The 17842-nt window shown below is 57.8% G+C and overlaps 9 protein-coding genes across 9 annotated transcripts; 4 read left to right on the top strand and 5 right to left on the bottom strand.

The window, feature by feature from the left end:
* Window positions 1-171: 171 nt before the first annotated feature.
* On the bottom strand, window positions 172-2156 carry GGTG_00451 (Ras-like protein Rab7). Its single transcript, XM_009218197.1, has 7 exons — window positions 1982-2156; window positions 1818-1878; window positions 1676-1729; window positions 1483-1578; window positions 1162-1386; window positions 971-1073; window positions 172-834 (listed from the first exon to the last, which is right to left on the bottom strand). Exons 2-7 carry the CDS (start codon window positions 1845-1847, stop codon window positions 725-727), a joined length of 618 nt encoding a protein of 205 aa, XP_009216461.1. The 5' UTR covers window positions 1848-1878; window positions 1982-2156; the 3' UTR covers window positions 172-724.
* Window positions 2157-2347: 191 nt separating this feature from the next.
* On the top strand, window positions 2348-4215 carry GGTG_00450 (hypothetical protein). Its single transcript, XM_009218196.1, has 3 exons — window positions 2348-2645; window positions 2786-3562; window positions 3643-4215. Exons 1-3 carry the CDS (start codon window positions 2502-2504, stop codon window positions 4015-4017), a joined length of 1296 nt encoding a protein of 431 aa, XP_009216460.1. The 5' UTR covers window positions 2348-2501; the 3' UTR covers window positions 4018-4215.
* GGTG_00449 (guanosine-diphosphatase) lies at window positions 4036-6521 on the bottom strand. The gene is made up of 3 exons (XM_009218195.1): window positions 5897-6521; window positions 4415-5792; window positions 4036-4324 (listed from the first exon to the last, which is right to left on the bottom strand). Exons 1-3 carry the CDS (start codon window positions 6168-6170, stop codon window positions 4267-4269), a joined length of 1710 nt encoding a protein of 569 aa, XP_009216459.1. The 5' UTR covers window positions 6171-6521; the 3' UTR covers window positions 4036-4266.
* Window positions 6522-7206: 685 nt separating this feature from the next.
* GGTG_00448 (hypothetical protein) lies at window positions 7207-7888 on the bottom strand (the record flags this gene model as incomplete). Its single annotated transcript, XM_009218194.1, has 3 exons — window positions 7207-7410; window positions 7521-7750; window positions 7864-7888. 3 exons carry the CDS (start codon window positions 7886-7888, stop codon window positions 7207-7209), a joined length of 459 nt encoding a protein of 152 aa, XP_009216458.1.
* Window positions 7889-8153: 265 nt separating this feature from the next.
* Window positions 8154-10517, top strand: GGTG_00447 (hypothetical protein). The gene has a single exon (XM_009218193.1). It carries the CDS (start codon window positions 8511-8513, stop codon window positions 10287-10289), a length of 1779 nt encoding a protein of 592 aa, XP_009216457.1. The 5' UTR covers window positions 8154-8510; the 3' UTR covers window positions 10290-10517.
* A 58-nt stretch (window positions 10518-10575) lies between these two features.
* On the bottom strand, window positions 10576-12962 carry GGTG_00446 (hypothetical protein; the record flags this gene model as incomplete). The annotated part of the gene is made up of 6 exons (XM_009218192.1): window positions 10576-10795; window positions 10894-11231; window positions 11346-11607; window positions 11737-12322; window positions 12456-12723; window positions 12810-12962. The coding sequence occupies 6 exons, from the start codon at window positions 12960-12962 to the stop codon at window positions 10576-10578; spliced, it is 1827 nt and encodes a 608-aa protein (XP_009216456.1).
* Window positions 12963-14152: 1190 nt separating this feature from the next.
* Window positions 14153-15296, top strand: GGTG_00445 (hypothetical protein). Its single transcript, XM_009218191.1, has 3 exons — window positions 14153-14499; window positions 14569-14673; window positions 14750-15296. The coding sequence occupies exons 1-3, from the start codon at window positions 14299-14301 to the stop codon at window positions 14951-14953; spliced, it is 510 nt and encodes a 169-aa protein (XP_009216455.1). The 5' UTR covers window positions 14153-14298; the 3' UTR covers window positions 14954-15296.
* Window positions 15297-15344: 48 nt separating this feature from the next.
* Window positions 15345-15883, bottom strand: GGTG_00444 (hypothetical protein; the record flags this gene model as incomplete). Its single annotated transcript, XM_009218190.1, has 2 exons — window positions 15345-15618; window positions 15718-15883. The coding sequence occupies 2 exons, from the start codon at window positions 15881-15883 to the stop codon at window positions 15407-15409; spliced, it is 378 nt and encodes a 125-aa protein (XP_009216454.1). The 3' UTR covers window positions 15345-15406.
* Window positions 15884-16957: 1074 nt separating this feature from the next.
* On the top strand, window positions 16958-17810 carry GGTG_00443 (hypothetical protein; the record flags this gene model as incomplete). The annotated part of the gene is made up of 2 exons (XM_009218189.1): window positions 16958-17564; window positions 17610-17810. The coding sequence occupies exons 1-2, from the start codon at window positions 17448-17450 to the stop codon at window positions 17808-17810; spliced, it is 318 nt and encodes a 105-aa protein (XP_009216453.1). The 5' UTR covers window positions 16958-17447.
* Window positions 17811-17842: the final 32 nt, after the last annotated feature.

Raw genomic sequence — 17842 nt, 5'->3', positions numbered from 1 at the left:
AGCGGCGCATCTCCTTTCGGTAGTTTTACACAGGTACCCAGTGGGAGATCACCTGTCTGGCTTTGCCCCTCCTGATGTTCTTGGGGCTCGATGCGAAGCCCCTGATCGCTATCTAGCCAAACATCAAACCAGCGCCATGCAGGAAACAGGCATTTACCATGCCAATCTCAGTCACCGCCAACGAATGATGTGGAATCGACAATATAGTAGGCAGTACGTGGGCTATCACTAGCCATTTCTCCACACTACCCAAGACAAGAGCGTCGGATGAAGAGAAGCGGTTTCATAAGAGCATGTTAACCGCGTAAGGATTGAAAACTAAAAGCCTCAAAATGTGATCCAGCGTAACAGCTCTATATAACGATAGACATGAGAAATCAGAGCGCATTACGAATGACAGACAGTGGATGGGATGGAACTCGGTCCCCAGTAAAATACCGTGCAGCAAATGATAACAAGATAAGATCCTACCAAAACTGAAAAGGAAGCCAAGAGCATCGAGTGACCTCTACACGTGATGGCAAAGGGAAGGTCGAACAAGAGAGATGGATAGCGAAAACGGCGGTCCAGTACAGTTGTTATGTTGATACATCAGACACTGCCAATGACAATCCGCGTTGATCCGGCTGGCAATGTGTCTGCCAGAAAAAAAAGCCCCTTCAGGTGTGGCACGAGACCAGGCAGCAAGCCGACTTCGGTCGAGGGATGACACCTCAGTCATTGTTTAGCATGCACATCCGTCCCTGTCGTTGTCAATGTGAATGTTTATCGGGTCCTGGAAGTCGCCACTGAACTCCTCCGACTCCTCCTGAGCAAGGGCATTCCTGGCAATGACTATATGGGAACAAGTATGTTAGCGAAAAGGCGCCTTCCTGGCAAGGCGAGGCGAGCGATGCGACAGGGTGCAGGTGAGAAGGGGACAAGATAACAGAGCCATGCCATATGATTGGCTGCCAAACGTGATTCTTACCCTCGAAAGCTTGCTCCACGTTGACTGCCTCCTTTGCGCTGGTCTCGAAATAGGGGATGCCTCCCTTGGACTGACAGAAGGTCATAGCCCTCTTGGTCGAAATCTACAAATATGACAGGATTGCCAACGGTCAGTAAAATTCCCAGGGACGCCCGTGCTCGTCATTCATCCCAAGACTGGCCCCGGCTCACCACTCGTTTGCTCTCCTCAACATCGATTTTGTTGCCCAGCACGACGAAGGGGAAGTTGTCCGGGTCCCTGGGCGAGGCCTGGATGAGGAACTCGTCGCGCCAGCTGTCGAGGGCATCAAAGCTCTTGGAGTTGTTGACATCGTAGACGAGCACACAGCAGTCCGCGCCCCGATAGAAGGCGACTCCTAGTGATTGGAACCGCTCCTGTCCTGCCGTGTCCCACAGCTATGGCGACAGCAAAAATGTGGAGTTTTAGCAACGCATCTCTTCCCATGACCAGTCGCTAGCGCAGAAATGGGGACAGGGTGGTATTTCCCGCACCTGCATAGTGACTTGGCGGTCGTCCACGAGGACTTCTCTGGTAAGGAAGTCGGCTCCGATGGTCGCCTTGTAGCTCGCGCTGAACTTCTTGTTTACCTATACGTTGCGGTTGGTTGGGTTAGACGCAAACTCGCCGGACGGGGACTGGGACTGTGTTGGCTCAGAGTAATCTGGCCAGTTTATGGGCTCTTACATATTGGTTCATCAAGCTCGTCTTGCCGACACCGCTGTCGCCTAGGATGATGACCTATATCGGTGGTTGGCGAGATAAGGTCAGCCCAGGAAAGATACCCTGTACAGCAACACGGCTGTGGTTGATGGTGAGGGCGGCGCACCTTGAGTAGGACCTTCTTTCGCGATGACATGATGGCAGTGTGGCCCGGGCTAGGGAGGTGGCTAGTATCGATGATGGAGCTGTTAGTCCAGGTTCGGCCGGCCTGGTGGTACCAGCAGTACTCTGTTTGGATTCTCGAAGGGCGACGGAAAGCGGAGAGCGCACCTCTGTCTTGGTGTGTTGTGTCTGCGGCCGTTATCGAGGGAGCGGTTGTCTGGAAGAGGGGTTTCGTCGGTAGGTGGCTAGGCCGCGGGCAGTCGGTAGCGATAGCGAGATGTCTGTCGGAGGGCAAACGGAGATTGAGCGGCTGGGTATGGTGCTTGCACTCTCAGGCCGGGCGACCGTGCCTGAGCAGAGAGTGGAGAGCTCTGGAACCAGCGCCCGGGGTCGACGGGTCATGCTTGGGAGCTGGCTTGCGAAACCCAATCAAATCGTGACGCCACTGCGTAATGTGGATGTGCTTGGGTGGGCGCCCCCCACCCAATCCCCGCCTGTCCCAGCCGATGTGGCTTGTCACGAGACAACCTAGGAACAGAAACCTCGGTCAGCCACACGTGAAGGCGTGCACACACCTTGACAGCCGCCCGCCACGGGCCTTTGCAGCCGCCGCAGGCGTCCAAGGGCTGTCTCTCGCAGCTTTACTTTTGGACCACGCGCCGCGGAATGGGTTCGGCGCACCGACTCGATGGCGGATGAGGAGCTGCTGGATAAGGTGCATAGCCTCAGCGACCTGGAGCTCGCCGCCCTGCTTTGCCTTGTCAGCCGCGAGAACTGCCTGATCAGCACAACGACAGAGGCTCTGGACGACCTTGTCGCGGAGCTGCAATTAGTACGTTTAGGGATCCCCTCCGACTCATGTGCTTGCGTCTTCCTCGCTGCTGCGGCCTCGCCAAACAGCCAACGGAACAGAAGAACAGGGGTTAACCCCGGATCCGGCGCGTCTGCGCTTTCGCAACGTCGGCAAAACAGATATCCTCGCGCACCTTCGGCCTCAAGTCGGTCATCGTCGAGTGTGGCCCGCACACCACACTAGAGGACTTTGCCACCGGCCTCCTCCTGCCGAGCCAGCCCTCCTCGCCCGCGACCGCCCGCACCGGCCTCCAGTCAGGCTCCGGTTCCGGCTCCCCGTACGCCCGTAGCGACTCGTACTTCCTCGCACACGCGGGCGGCGCATCTCCGGTCCTTCGCCCGGGGGGCACCGCCGCCGGACTATTGACCCCACCGGCCGTGGCATCGGGATCCTCGGCCCTCCAGCGGCCCACGCTGCTCGCGCCGTCTGTGTCTTCCGGCTACAACAGGAACATCAACCACAGCAGCGCCAATAGCAGCAACAATGGCAGCGGTAGCGGAAGGCTGCACCCTGTCCCCGGCCCGGGCGCCATAGCAAACGTGGTCATCGCGCGCGGCCTTGACCGGGCTCCGCGCGCTGTCCAGATCCAGGCCCTCGAGCTGCTACGCACCCGCCGCATCTTCACCCGCACCACCGTCCAGGCCGCCCCGAAGCCCTTCCTGCTAGTTGCCGCCCTTGAAGCCCAGTCTGGCGGCCGCGCTCACGTTACGCCCCACCTCAACGACCACTTTTACATCGCTCATTGGCACGACCCTGAGGACGGCTTTGTGAACCTCGAGGAGCAGCAGCAGAAGGAAGCGGAGATTGGTGCGGGCCTGGGAGGGCGCGCGGGTAGCTCCACAGACGGGGCCGGGTACGGCACGCAGCAGGTCGAGGAGCCTTTACTCTCTGATGCTGTAAGTTTGCATCTTCCGGTCACGGACGGAAACCTTGCTCGCCGCCCCCCGATCATTGACTTTTTATCTCCTTTGAACAGGACATTGGTTCCCTAGCAAGGGCCAGTCAGGAAGTCCAGATGGACATTGACGTCCTCCGTTACCTCATGAACATCGCGTCTTTCCTGCGCGTGCACCGCGCCGTGGCCAGCGGCGTGACCCCAACATCCACCAAACACTTTGAACGCCTGGCGAAGTGTATGGCCGCCCTGCACCGCCTCGACTACGTCACCCCGTCCCTGGTGGCCATGGCGGCCAAGAAGATCTATCTCCACAGGATACGCATCGTCGAGCCGTCTAAAGAGCGGAGTATGCAGTGGGGCAGCGAGCTTTCCGCGATCGAGACCATGTTGGAAGAAACGGGACCGGAGGAAGTAATGGAGGATGTCCTATCGGTAGTCACACCGCCACTGTGATCACATCTCGATTCCACGTCGAGTAAAATTGTGGAGTAGTCTGGATAGAGACCACGTCTTATTGTTTGGTATCAGTGTATGGAAACGGATCTCGCAAGGGTATTCTTATATATGACCCCGTTTAATTCTACAAAATTGACACCCAAACGCCGCGTAAAACTAGCCCCAGCAAACGGCGAAACAGGTCTGTCGTTGCCAAAGCTTGGTTGGAATCCGGCTCCTTCATGACGGGCGATACATGCTCCTCGCTCAGTGGATCTCAGAGATCTTGCAGGTCCATCCAGACCCCTTGGCCAGGAGCGGCAGACTGTAGAGGAGAGGGAAGTGGTCAGCGTACGTCTTTACAAGGCAATAGGCGGGCACAGCACTAAAAAACAGAAGCGGGGTAGACACATACCTGGCTCCCAAGCACCAGCCGAGCTCGTTGTCCTTGATCTTCTTGGCAACCTTGATCTCGCGGTCGATGGGCATCTCGTAGCCGGTGTGGACGAGGGCCAGCATGAAGTTGAGGTCGAGGCAGTACTCGGGGCGGCCGTCGAGCTCTTCGAGGGCGCCCTTTACGCCCTGGAAGACGCCCCAGGCCTCCTTGCCGCCGCAGACCACGTCGGCCAGGTCGCGCATCTCCTTGAGCGAGAAGGACTCGGGCATGCCGAGAGCCTGGGCGCGGTCGGTGAAGTACGACAGGAAGTAGATGTCCTCCTTGGCGAAGGTCTTGGCGATGGACGGCTGGTGGACGCCGTTGAAGGAGCAGGGGGCGAGCTTGCACTCGACGTCCTTCTTGAGCACCTTCTCGGCCAGGGCGCGGCACTGGGCCGGGGCGGCGGCCTTGGGGCCCGTCATGTTGATCTCCATCTCCTTGCCGAGCGCGTGGCCGTCGCCGAGCTTGACCTTGATGGTCTTTGTCATGCCGGCGCCGAAGCAGGGGTTGACGACGGGGGCGTTGAGCCAGCTCCTGTCGTCCTTCTTGGACTCGTGGATCTCGTCGACGAGCGTCTTGAAGATGGCCTCGCGCGCGCTCATGAGGCCGTAGCCCAGGTGCGAGTGCTGGTACAGCTCAAACTTGCGCCCGCCAAAGTCGAGCGCGTACTTGTGGTCCCCTTCGGCCAGCTTCTCGGGCATGCCGCCGTGCGGGGCGCCCTTGAAGGTGGGCTCGAAGACGATCTGGGTGGAGCCGCCGCCGAGGTCGAGCACGGCCGCCGTCTCGCTGCGGTCGGGGCCGCCGATCTTGCCCAGCAGGTAGTTGACGGTGACCCAAGCGTAGATGGCCTCATCCTTGCCGTCCATGATAGTGACGCCGCTCTCGCCCGCAACCACCGGGAAGGGGTAGTCGTTCTCGAGGTGCTTCCGCACCGCCGCCAGGATCTTGTCGCTCTTCTCCTTGCCGAGCAGGCGCAGGCCGGCCGTGGCCTTGACGGCGATGGGCGAGCACGACTTGAGCTTGTCGGGCACCTCCTTCATGGCCTTGTCCAGAAGGACGTCCAGGCTCTTGGCGGCGGCCTCGGGGTCATTGGGGTAGGCGCTCAGGCCGCTGCCGCCCTCCTTCTTGGCCGTCTGCTCGAAGAGCTCGCTCTCGAGCTCCGGGGCGGCGCCGCAGTTGTTGAACTTGTAGACGTGGATGCGCGAGCCGGTGCTGCCGGCGTCGACCATGAGGACATACTGGACGATGGGCTTGTCCTTGGAGAAGGACTTGGCGCACTTGGAGGTGCCGTACGAAGAGTCGGTGGGGGCCTGGCCCTGACCGGCGCCGCCAGACGCTGGCCTCGACACTGGCACTGCTAGATGGTGGGTTAGATGACTTTGCCTGCTTTGCCGCAAGTGCCGCACAAGCGTGAACCAGCCGAAGTGGTCCCAAACTGCAACGTGGCGCCTTGCAACGTACCTGGTCTGCCTCCTCCTCCTCCTCCTCCTCCTCCTGCTGCCCTGCCGAGGGGGAGCTCCATGCCCGAGGGCGTCAGGAAGAAGACCAGAAACAAGATGCCGGTCAGGACAGCGATGATTTTAAACCATCGCGCCTGCCGGGCTTGGTTCATGGTCGTCACGAGTTGCTCCAGGATGCCGACGTCGCGCTGGTTGTGGTCGTAGCGGGCGCGTTTCTCGTGAGGGTCGCGGGCGACTCTGTTGTTGGTTGGTAATGAAACTGATGTTCTGCGCATGTCAAATTACTGGGCGGTATGGGGTCGAGGATACGAGACCAAGCGGACGCATCCCTCAACGAGCCACTAAAACAAAAGTACAGAAAAAAGAAGGGAGGGTGAACGAGAGACTTGAAGGAGGCAATCTCGAGGGTGGACGCGCAGAACTATGAACAGCAAAGAGGTGAGGAGTAGGAGTCCTTACGACTGCATCGAATATGTGTTGATCGAACAGGACACCCTTTTTTTACTGACAGATCAGATCGAAAAAGGGGGCTGCTCAGAAGACCACACGTCAAAGATTTCAATCAATAATCCCAGCCATCCACACGCAGCTGGCGGGCGGTCTTCAGTTCGGATCCTTGACTGGCCCAGTTCTCTTCGTTACGTGACTTCCCTGCCCATCTGGAGCCCTGGAGGGCCGCCGCGGTGGGTCCGCCCCGAGCCAATTGTGTCCTGGGAATTGGGCTGAGGTGGGGGTCACCGATCCAGCCCTAGGTTAGAGGTTCCAAATTGGCCAAAACGGCCTGAAGAGCTGGTCTCAGCACCCGGCGCCTTCAACTCTATCTGGCGCTTCCCGTCCTTGATTCATTTTAGGTGCGTGGGTGGGTAGATGGCAGCAACCTGGCGTGAACCCCGTCGTTTGCATGCCTGCACAGACAGCCTCCAGAGTGTGGGCAAATGACGCGACGACAGAATGGCGAAGCCCAACGTGCCAACTGAGCAGCCCTGAATCCATTATGTAAATCCCAACATTGAACCTGACCTGATGCAGAACCCAGTGGTTCTGGCAAGTGCGCAAGCCCGCCGCCGAGCCGAACCGAGCGCAACACCCCCATCGCTCCATTGATGCAGGGGGGAAGCTCATGGGACAAGCAGGCGCCTTTTCTTTTCTTTCTTTCCTTTCGTTTGTTTCTCTCTCGCATGGTCATTCATGCCGTTGGTTCTACGACGCACTTGTATCACCCACTGCGCGGCATCGCGCTTCCCCTCTTCTTGCCACGGCGGCAGGTGCTGGGTGCCGAGGATCGCCTCTTTTCTAGCCGTAACGAGAAGGCTATTTTGCCTCTAATGCCTTGGTCGGCGGCACGCTCGGGTTCTGACTGGGCGCCGCCGGACGTAGTGCGACGCGGCAAACGGCTGGCCGCTCAGGCCGTGGAAGGGCCTCGTGGTAAGCTATGACGAGGACATAGGCATTCAAATGCTGGCTGCCCGGCCCTGAGTTGACGTTGGCCATCCTCTGCTCGCTCTTGATCTCCAGCTTTGAACGCCCAAGATATGCGCCCGTGACTCTACAATCATCGAATACCGAGACAAAGCCCGAGAAACACTCTGAGACGTCGGCTCATATCTCAAGCTACCTTGACTTACCCCCTCTTGTGCGACAACAATCACTACCTCCTCGGTCGAGGTGCCGATCCGACGGCTACTGGCCGAAATGCTTCGGGCAGCTTCCTTCGCCTCCTTCCTCGCCGGGACACTCCTGCTTATCGCCAGCCTCTTCGTCCCGACCGTGAGCAGCCACCCGCTCAGCCTAGCGCATCTTTGGCCCGACGTGTGCCAGCCGGTGCATTTCCACGAGTTTCTCTCGCTCGCTAGGTCTAGCGGCAACCCCGTCTCGCTCGGGCCGTACGGCTACTACCTACATTTCGGGAACGCACGATGCTTCTTTTTCCGGGCAACTTCTCCAGGCGACGCGGATAAATTTCTGTACTATCACCAGGCGCTTGTGGATGCATTGTGATGACGGGACGGGAGTGTGTGACGAAGCGACGGCGCTCGTTTTATTCACTGGAACGGCAAACGACTTGAATCAATACTTGTGCACAGCAACATGACTTTACGACAGCGATCAGGCTGCGGGGCTAGGATGGGTTGGATGACAGGCACTCCTAATCACCAAAACACATTGTTGAAGATGGAATAGAATACCCAAATTTGCTCTGTATTCTAGTCGTTTCTCACATATGGATCTTCCGGACTGCGAAATAGGCAATCATCGTGCGTGTTACTGCGGTGGCTGACGGTCGCGCGGGTTTAGGTAGAAGCCGCTGTACGTGGCGGATTAATTCATGTGCCAGACCAGATTCAAAACCACAGCCCTTTGATTGATCTCGGACCTCACGGAAACCCTTAGAAATCGAAAGACGCATCCTCCCTTCATTGCGCCCACGGATCGATTCTCTTGATACCCATTTCTTAGAAATTGAGGACGGCTTCTCCCTCCTCAGTGAGCTCATTTCATCCAACCAGGTCTCATCATTTAGGCGCGCTAGGGGGCATTGCGCGACACGAGCCCAAGTCCAACAAACAGCAGCATCATCGCTCGAATTGCCTCAATCATTTTACACGGTCTTCACGATGGAAGTCCATGTGCTCATATATGACCTCTCTGGAGGCATGGCGCGCCAGATGAGCCTTGGCATGCTGGGTTTCCAGCTGGACGCCATCTATCACACCTCTATCCTGCTCAACGGCCTCGAGTATGTTTACGACGGCAACATCGTGGCCATCACCCCGGGCACGTCTCATCTCGGAAACCCGCTCGACAGGGAGCCGCTTGGGACGACGCAACTGCCCATGGACGTTATCGAGACCTATCTAGACTCTCTGCGATCAGTCTACACACCCGAAGCCTACAACCTATGGCGGCATAACTGTAATAACTTCAGCAACGACTTTGCCACATTCCTTGTCGGGAAAGGCATCCCCGACAAGATCATCAACATGCCCGCCGAGGTGCTGGAGTCACCTCTTGGCCGCATGCTCATGCCCGCCCTCGACCAACAGGTCCGCGCGAGCAAGCAGCAGAACGGCGGCGGCATCCTGGGCATCCAGAACGGCCAGCAGGCCGGCGGCTCCAGCGCCGCCGCCGCGCCCGCCTTCAGAGTCCGCGAGGTGATGAACCTCGGCGGCCTGGACGCGCTCCTGGCCGAGGCGCGGGGCTCGTGCGCCGTCGTCTTCTTCACCTCGGCCACCTGCGGCCCCTGCAGGATGCTCTACCCGCTCTACGAGGAACTGGCCGAGGAGGTGGCGGACAAGGGCCTCGTGATCAAGGCCGACATATCCATCGCGCGGGACGTCGCTGCCCGCTACTCTATCACCGCGACCCCGACCTTCATCACCTTCCTCAAGGGCGAGCAGGAGAACCGCTGGATGGGGGCCGACGCGAGCGCGCTCAGGGGCAACGTCCGCCTCCTGGTCCAGATGGCGTGGCTGCGGCACCCGCACCAGTCGCTGCGCCTGCCGAGCCTGCACAAGGAGAACCCCAGGCCGGTCCTGTTCGCAAAGGTGCCCCCGCTCCCGAAGCTCCTCGCCAAAATGGGACCGGCTGGCGACGACACGGCCGTCCAGGGGGTCGTCAAGTTCATCGAGGCGAGGTCCAAGGAGGGGGCCGCGGGGGCCCATCTCCCCGACGTCGCCGCCTTTTCCGCATTTGTCGCCAGCTCCGTCGAGTCGCTGTCGCCGGACTCGCTGTTCCCGTTGGTGGACATGCTGCGCTGCGGACTCGTCGACCCCCGGCTCAGCGGCTGCTTCGCCGAGGAGGCGGACCACAAGACCATCTCTGCCCTCCTCACCCACGTCAACGGCCTGGATAGCTGCCCATACCCCCTGCGCCTTGTTACCCTGCAGGCCGCCTGCAACCTCTTCTCCAGCACGCTCTACTGGGGCCCGATCCTGAGCCACGCCGGGCTGCGCTCCCAGGTCGTGCGGCTCGTATCCTCCAGCTTCCTAGACGAGGCCCACACCAGCGTCCGCGTCGCCGCCGCCTCGGTTTTGTTCAACGTGGCAGTGGTCAACGGCGCGGGCCGGAGGGGAGGAGGGCGGCCGTGGCCGGGGCCGGGGCCGGGGGACCCGCTGTCGGACGACGATCAGGTGGAGCTGGCGGCGTCCGTGGTGGAGGCCATCTCGCGGGAGGGTGAGTCCCGCGAGGCGCTCGAGGGCATGCTGCTCGCGCTGGGTCGCCTGCTCTACAGGCTGCCGCCCGACAGCGAGCTCGCAGACCTCGTGGCGGCGCTCGATGCTAAGGGGACGGTGTTGGCTAAGAAGGCAAAGTTCAAGGGCATGTCGCTGATTGACGAGATCGGGTCCGAGCTGCTCGGGAACGTGACCAAGGGGTTCAAGTCGCCAGCGCAATGACGTGCATTTTAGCAATATTGCGCTGGCTGTTCATATCTGCGGCATCGACATGATAAAACTAAAGGATAATGATGGTTACCACCAGAGGGCATGAATAGAAATACAACTCAATCCGGCGACTTAGTATGGCAATATGAATTCATGGGGTCTAGTGGCTACATTGGGGCGTGACACTATCTGATTGCCACATATCTGGCTGATCCTAAACAATTCGTCCATGGCCCGTCAAGTCTGAAGTTGAGATTGTGGTGATGTGGTGAATACCGGTGTTGCCTCGGGCGCTCGCCTACGCCTCAGGGCTCCGGGCGACCCTCCACTCGACGTAGCGTTCATGGCCTACGTGGCCAGAAGAGAGCAGCAAGTTGAACTTCTTTCTCGCCTTGGCCGAGGGAGGGCCGCTGGTGAAGGGGAATCGGAGCGGCCACTTTTCTACGATGGTGTTGCTTCTCTTCATCTCGACGCCGGCCGCGGCCGCAACTTTGTCGAAGCTGTGGCTGATCATGTAGCTGCAGGAGGCCGTCGCACGCTGTTAGTTGTTGCATATCCCCAGCGCTATTCATGGCGAAGAGATGAATAGGCAGGTAGGAATATGAAGTAGACTTACAATTCGAAGACGCCATCCATGTCCCTGGCCTTGTTAATGACCATGGCCACCATCCACATCGATGTCCCGGGATCGCGCCCGTCCAAAGTCAACTCTGGCGCCCGGTCGCGGCTGGACCCTGGAAGGTTGAAAATGTAGGGCATGAGCTTTGGCATAGCTTTGGCCATCTCCATCTTCTGGTACATGGGCCCCATCGCTTCGGCAGTGAAGGGTACGGCATTGAGGAAGCTCGTCACGATGGTGGCCTTGTTGTTGACCTCGCTGCTCTTGAGTAAGGGTCCGAGGACACGAAGAGTGTCTTCGATGCCGACGTAGTTCGCGTCCGAAATGTTGGAGGTCTGGTTGCCAGAATTAGCAAGGAGATGGGGAATATCCTGCACCTCCCAAGCAGGATAAAGAGCAAGTATAATGTGATAGCAGGGGAAAGATGGATGCAACAGCATGTGACATACATCGATACGGTCAAATTTCCTGTCACCAACGAAGTCCCCCAGACGACGAGCATCGACACAGTGCAGCTCCAAGGAGACTCTCCTGACAGCCAGCTGGTCATGAAACTGGCAGAAGCGCTCAAGAACGTATTCATAGAGCGCCCCATTCGTGTCGCTCTTGGCCAGGCTCTTCTGCGAGCGCAGGACCTCGGGAAGGGACCAGCTATCAAATAGATTCGCGCTGTCGTTCATGGGCCAGCACCCATTCACATAGAAGATCGTGCTGGAAGTGCGCAGCTGGGATTAGTCATCGGCATGGAGCTAGATGCTAAGCAGGTACCCTGCCTAGATACCTACACAACTAGCTGCCTAGGTGCTAGACTATATCTAGGGCGAGATGGGATAGACGTACGGGTTTGGGACGAGGAAGTCGGCTCTTGAGGCCCCGAACGGAAGGAGAATACCGTCCGACTTGAACTTCTCATAGCCCATGCGGCATTTGGGAATCTGGCAGAACATGTAGCGCTCTCTGAAGTCGACCCGACCGGGGGCGTCGACCACCCTGTCACGGACTGCCTTGGCCCGGGCCAGCTCGAAGTTCCTCGGCGCCTCGAGCCTGGCAAGGAGGACGAGCCACTGGCGTCTCGTGAGTACCAGGCGGACTTGGGTGCCGTCCTGGACGCCAAAGGCCCAGGTTTTGGCTAGCAAGGCGCCCGGGGCCTTTGCCGAGGTCTTCTCGCACACCTCGCGCACCAGCGGCCGGATGTTGCTCTCGAGAATCTGTATATGCGACTCCGTGACAAAGGCAGAGTAGAATAGGTGCAGCACGCACTCGGCCGCCACGTCCTTGTCCTTGACGGTGGCGAAGATGAGCAGAAAGATGGCGTTGCGAGCCACGACGTCAGGGTCAATATCGTTGAGTACCACCGTAACTGCGTGCTTGTACTCTCCAGGCAGCTGGCCGATGGACATGACAGCGTTGCGGAGGTCACCGGAGGCTAGTGCCGGGTGAATGGGAGATGGTTAGTGGAGCTACTAGTGAGGCTATACGGTGGTTACGCAAAAGTATAGCAGAAGGGGAACTGGGCTTGCTCGTTGGATACCCGGGTGGTATGAATATGGACTACATACCAGCGAAAAGCATGTCCAGGCCCTGCTTAAAGCCAGTCCCTTCATTGCTCTGAAGCTTGACGACATCGATGGCGGGGACATTTCCCCAGAGGTATTTTTTCAGAGAACCGAACGGCGGCACGAGGGACTGACGGCCACCGTTGGTCAGGAAGGAGGGTGGGCGGCCCTCCTTGGCCCAGCCGGGTTGCCAGCCTGCTTTGAGCAGCTCAGATTCGCAGTCCTTCTTGTGCTGCTGGGCGTGTTGCTTCTTGCACTTGTCGCCGCAGTACTGGTTTGAGGAGGAGGATCTGGTTAGCTGGATGCTTCTGTTGCGCTTTTCGAACACCCGGAAACTGCTGCGGGGATATGTCTTACGGCGACGAGCCCACAGCGACCGCAGACGCTCGTGGCCATCTTGGTGCATGGTGTGTTCCCGCCCTCGCCTACGCGACCGTGGTTGGCACATTTGAAGTGTACAGCATGCTTCCGATGGACAGGATCGCCCGCCTCTGGGTTGGTGGAAGCCATTGTCTCTTTGGCGATGTAAAGAGCAGGCTGATGAAGATGGATGCTCCGGATAGCAAAGGTGGTGGGGAGAAGTGCTATGATTTAGGAGATGGAAGAAGTCCCTCTATGGGACTATGGAGGGTTTGGGGACATAGCTAGTGCAGATGCCAAATGGAGAAAGGATGGCAGAATACAAAGAACAATGGGTGGTGAAGAAACAGGCAGTCTCTACCGATTTGGCACCCGTTATATAAGCCATGCACACCACATGAGATGGAGAGCAAACGAGGTAGGTTTCTTGGACAACGGAAAATGCCCAGTAAGAGTCCGTTTGTCGTTGACACATCTGGCCACTCAACCGGGTAGCTACACTCATACGGGCCGCCATTATCCGCTCGTCGGGATGGTAGAAGGCCAGCCACTAGGACTGTAATTTATGGGACTGTTGTGCGTGCTCATTTGGTCGGACCTCGTGTGATCGTGTAGTTGTCTCTCCTAAGAGCATTCACACCTCCATACCCAGGCACCCAGGAACCCAGGCGTTGTTTTCTTTCCAGTGGCACAACATGCTCAGAACGACAGCCCCGCCTGCCTATGTCGATATCTTGGCCAATTAGATACTGAGTGGCAGATATAAGGCGATCTGAGCCCGGCGTGACCTGGCAATCGTACACGCGCCCACGTTCGATAAATGTATGTATTATACGCTGCTTTGTCTATGGAAGAGACCTCAGTGCTTCTACTTGGTATATGCGTGGGGAAAAACCCTTGGGTTGGGCCTAGGGGGGAAAACCCTGCGCCCGCGTTCCGCCTCTATGGCGTTGCGCCTCCGTAGCGGTGTTGAACCGGTGGCTGCGCCTACGTTCGATAAATGTAAAAAAAACAAATTCCATCGCTGGCTACATGTGAGCTCCCGGGGAAGGACGCTAGGGAATTCCAAGCTTGTCGACGCCAGGTGGGCCTCTCATCCCGTGCCTAGTTTTATTTAGGAGTATGTACAGTTCCCCTTCAGCCGGTCTGGTCGATGAAATGCAAAAAAGGGAGGCTGCTACGCATGTTGCATGGCAAAGAGCTGTGTAAGTCGAGGCGAGGCTGATTGGTGGGTCTGTAGCCATCATCAGCGGATCGTCGTCGTGCCACGTGACTACGCGTCCAAGTGGGGCAAGGCGGATGCCGTCAGGCGCGAGAACGTTGAGGCAGGGAAGGTGCCTTTCGGACCTACATTCATGACAAAGCTGATTTCATGAGCAGAACTCATGGTTGATTGATTGCTGTTTCATTTCACTTGGCGCCGAACACCTTCTCTCTGCTACGGCATTTCTCTCCCAGTACTCGTCGTCCATCGCCCGCAAACGCAATGCCTAGATTCAGCAAGAAGCGCGCTCGCGTCGAGGAGGATGCATCGGACGGCGGCGATGCTGGCCAGGCTTCGGCACCCGCAAAGAAGGTCAAGTCAAAAGAATCGAAGCAGAAGGAGGCCAAACCAAAGGAAGCCAAGTCAAAAGAGCCCACTGCGCTCGGCTCAGGCGTGGACAACGAGGGCAACCCGTACTGGGAGGTAAGCCGCGTTGCGGACAAACACCCCGTCGCTGTCAGTACTCCAACTGATAGCTGGGAATTTCCACAGATTTCTGCAAAACGTCGGGTTGGAATCGCGAAGTTCAACAAAATGGTCCTCGTCAATATCCGTGAATACTACGACCAGGCTGGCGAGTTGAAGCCTGGCAAAAAGGCAAGCTGCTGCTGATCCCAGGCACCCCTCATCCCACGATCGCGAACTAACGCCAACACATCTGTGACGCGTTCAGGGGATCTCGCTCACGCTTGACCAGTATCAAGCGCTGCTGAAGAACGCCCCGGTCATCAACGCCGAGCTGCGCAAGATGGGTGAGGACGTCCAGGACGTCGAAGCCAGCACAGCCGACCCTCCCGCCGAATCTCCCAGGCCACCGTCTCGAGATAAGCGCGCCAAGGCGAACATCGAGGCTACGAGCGACGAGGAGTCGAGCTGAGCGCTTCCTGTCAGGTCGGATTTCCGCCACCGCCGAATTTCTCGTCTTTTAATCTCTTTTTACAATAACGAATGTACGACTTTAAAGCCCTAAGGGAATCTTGCGGTAGTTGAGACCTCGTGCCCCAAAATACTGGGCGTATCTGGATTCACCTTGAAATCATCGCCATGTTCCCCGTCCTGACATCCATACCCTCGTCTGCTCATTCTACCGCACACGCTCGGCTGTGCTCTCCCTCCGGTTTTTTACACCATTTTTTATCATGCTGTTCAGGGGCTAGGGCTTTTCTTTTGTAATCAATTGAAGGCATTTCTTCGTAAATCAAGTTCTCACTCGAACTGTCCACCCACTAACGCCGGCTAAGCGCGATGAAACCAAAAAAAAAAAAAAACTCATGAGAAGGTTCCCAAGCCCGGTTTGCAGCGGCACTTGTTGACATGGAATGGATAAAGATCAAACACAAACTCCCAAGCAGTCGTTACAATACTGGACCTCCTTCCGGGCTTGTACGCATTTCAGCCCACCACTGCAGGCTGAGCCCAGAAAGCCTCCGCAGCTAGCGCCGGCGCCGGAGCTGGGTGTGGGGGTGGTGACGGGCGCGGTGCTATCACCAGACGCAGGAGACCCGGGGGCCGGGGCAGAGCCGGTCTCTGGGACGCAGATTCCTGGGCACGCGTGTATGTTAGCGACACTCGACTTTGAACCGACTTCTTCTTTTCACCCGTATTGGCATCACCACATACCTGGTATGTCACAGGACATACCGCAGCTGCGGCTGGCGGGCCTGTAGGGGTTGTCGATGCACTTGAGCCCTGGGCTGCAGGGCTTCATTCCCCGCGAGCCGCAAGAGGTGTACTTTGGCCGCTCCGCCTCGACGGCGAGGGTGAAGGGGAGCGCAAGGAGCACGACAGAGAAGGTGTGGAACATCATCTTTCCCGCTGCGATTATTTGGATGGTGGGGAACCGTGTCGGTATGGCGGAGGGAGGTGTGTGGTTGCGAGATTCACAAGAGTTTGTGAGCTGATGGGTTTGGCTGCCAGACAAACGATGAAGATGGGTTCTCGGGGTGGCAGAGAGGGCTTGTTTAAATCCATCACGGTCTATCTCATTGCCCACATGGCAAGAGAGCTTCACAAAGGCCAAGAGGCATCACAATCACACGCATTCTTGCTTGTTTAGGCTGAGTGTACCCTCCCCTCGTCTCACACGTATATTACGCTCCACACGCGAGGGCCGGCGAATCGCCTTGGCGGCACTTGACGTCGTATACGATCTCGACGTGGCTCGAGCAAGGTATGATGCAGCCATATGCGGGGTGGGATGCCTCATTCCTAGGGTCGGGCTCCCAATGTTTCCGATTGTTTCAAGTGACGTGCGGCGAGCTGCCGAGCGCGCCTTCTGGCCCGCTGTCATGATCCCTGTCTTTATCCAGGAACGCCCATCCATCCCACTGTGTCCGCTTCTATAATTGGCAACAGTGGGATGAAAAGGGGCAAGGGGTGGCTCGGCTATTTAACTTTAACTCTTTTAGGCGTCAACAAGGCTTCCGTGATGGAGGTACTGTATCTTCTCGGTCGAATCTGGAGGACATGTGTTGCGGTTAGCCTGCTCTCGAAGCAAGAGCAGAGTCCACGATGCAGCCAATATCCATCGTCGAGCATGTTAATCCCTGGCGGGTCCTCTCGCTGGTGCGGCTCAATCCCGCTGTACTGATAACCTTGACGAGCCAAGGTGGGTCGGGCGGCTTCGAGGCTTGGCTCAGCCTCAGCCAGTCAGCAACGCTCATGATTATTATATTTTATACGAGCTGTCAGAAACGATTGGTTTTTTCTTTTCCTTTGCCCCCTTGCTTCTTTTGCTTTGCTAGCAACTTGAGTAAGCTTGGCGCAAGGCACTTCAGCCAGCACCGTATACACGTCGCCGCCATTCACATCCCGAATGACTTCTCTCCGGCAAGGTGCTATTTTTTTTTAGCCGTGGCTTCGCCTACTGCATGCTAACATCCGTCGAGGTGGCTGCACGATGGCGGTCTAAAGATGGGGGAGACGGCCCCTCTCGCCGACTTGGGGAGACAGCATCCGTCCGCCGAGATGTGGAGGGTCAGGACTGCGGAACTTGCAAGTAGGGAAAAATCTCGAGAATGGATGGGGAAAAAAGAGAGAGAAGGTAGGTGTTAACTGGCGGTTTAGTTCAGCCTCGATACCAGGATTTAAGCGAACCTTGTTTGGTTTTGGACAACCTCTCCGATACTGTTGACGGAGTTGACCTGCAGCCACCATGAACAATCCGAAGCTGCCATTTTCCATTACCAGAATGCCTAACAGCTTATTTTACACAAACCCTGGTTCTTATCTCCCCTTCACCTCTCGATATTTGGTTATCTACCAAACCTCAGCTCGCCGCATCACGCGCCCTACCTTGCACGGAATACTTTGAGAAAATCCCTCACCACGCCACTACAGCGCCAGCCAAAGACGGGGATCGAGAGGCCAAGATGCTTAGCCCGACGCGTATCCTCCTCGTCGTCCTCGGAGCCCTGTTCGCCGGCGGCGCCACGGCCGCTCCCCTGCACGCGGCCCATCACAAAGAGGGAGTGGCCGCCGGCGGACTCGTCCGCATGTTCCGCGCCCTACAAGGCTAGGCTGTCGACGCGTAGGGCAACGCCCCTCCTAGCCTGGAAGCTCATGAAAGGAGCGAGAAGCGGTGGCTGGTTCCGGCCTGGCTGGGCGCGAAGCCCTTTGGGGAGAAGGCGGAGCAGGTCAGGGATGGCAATGACGATGCCTCGGCTGCCTCTTCGCCTACTTCCCGCATTTCTGCCATACTACCGAGTTCGCCGGGCCGTGCTTCCGGCCCGTGATCATCTCGAGCCCGGCATAAAAACCGGAGAGT

Source organism: Gaeumannomyces tritici (assembly GCF_000145635.1).
Source record: "Gaeumannomyces tritici R3-111a-1 unplaced genomic scaffold supercont2.1, whole genome shotgun sequence".
Classification (NCBI taxonomy): domain Eukaryota; kingdom Fungi; phylum Ascomycota; class Sordariomycetes; order Magnaporthales; family Magnaporthaceae; genus Gaeumannomyces; species Gaeumannomyces tritici.
The sequence above is the reverse complement of the archived record's forward strand: the minus strand, read 5'-3'. Positions and strand labels throughout refer to the sequence as shown.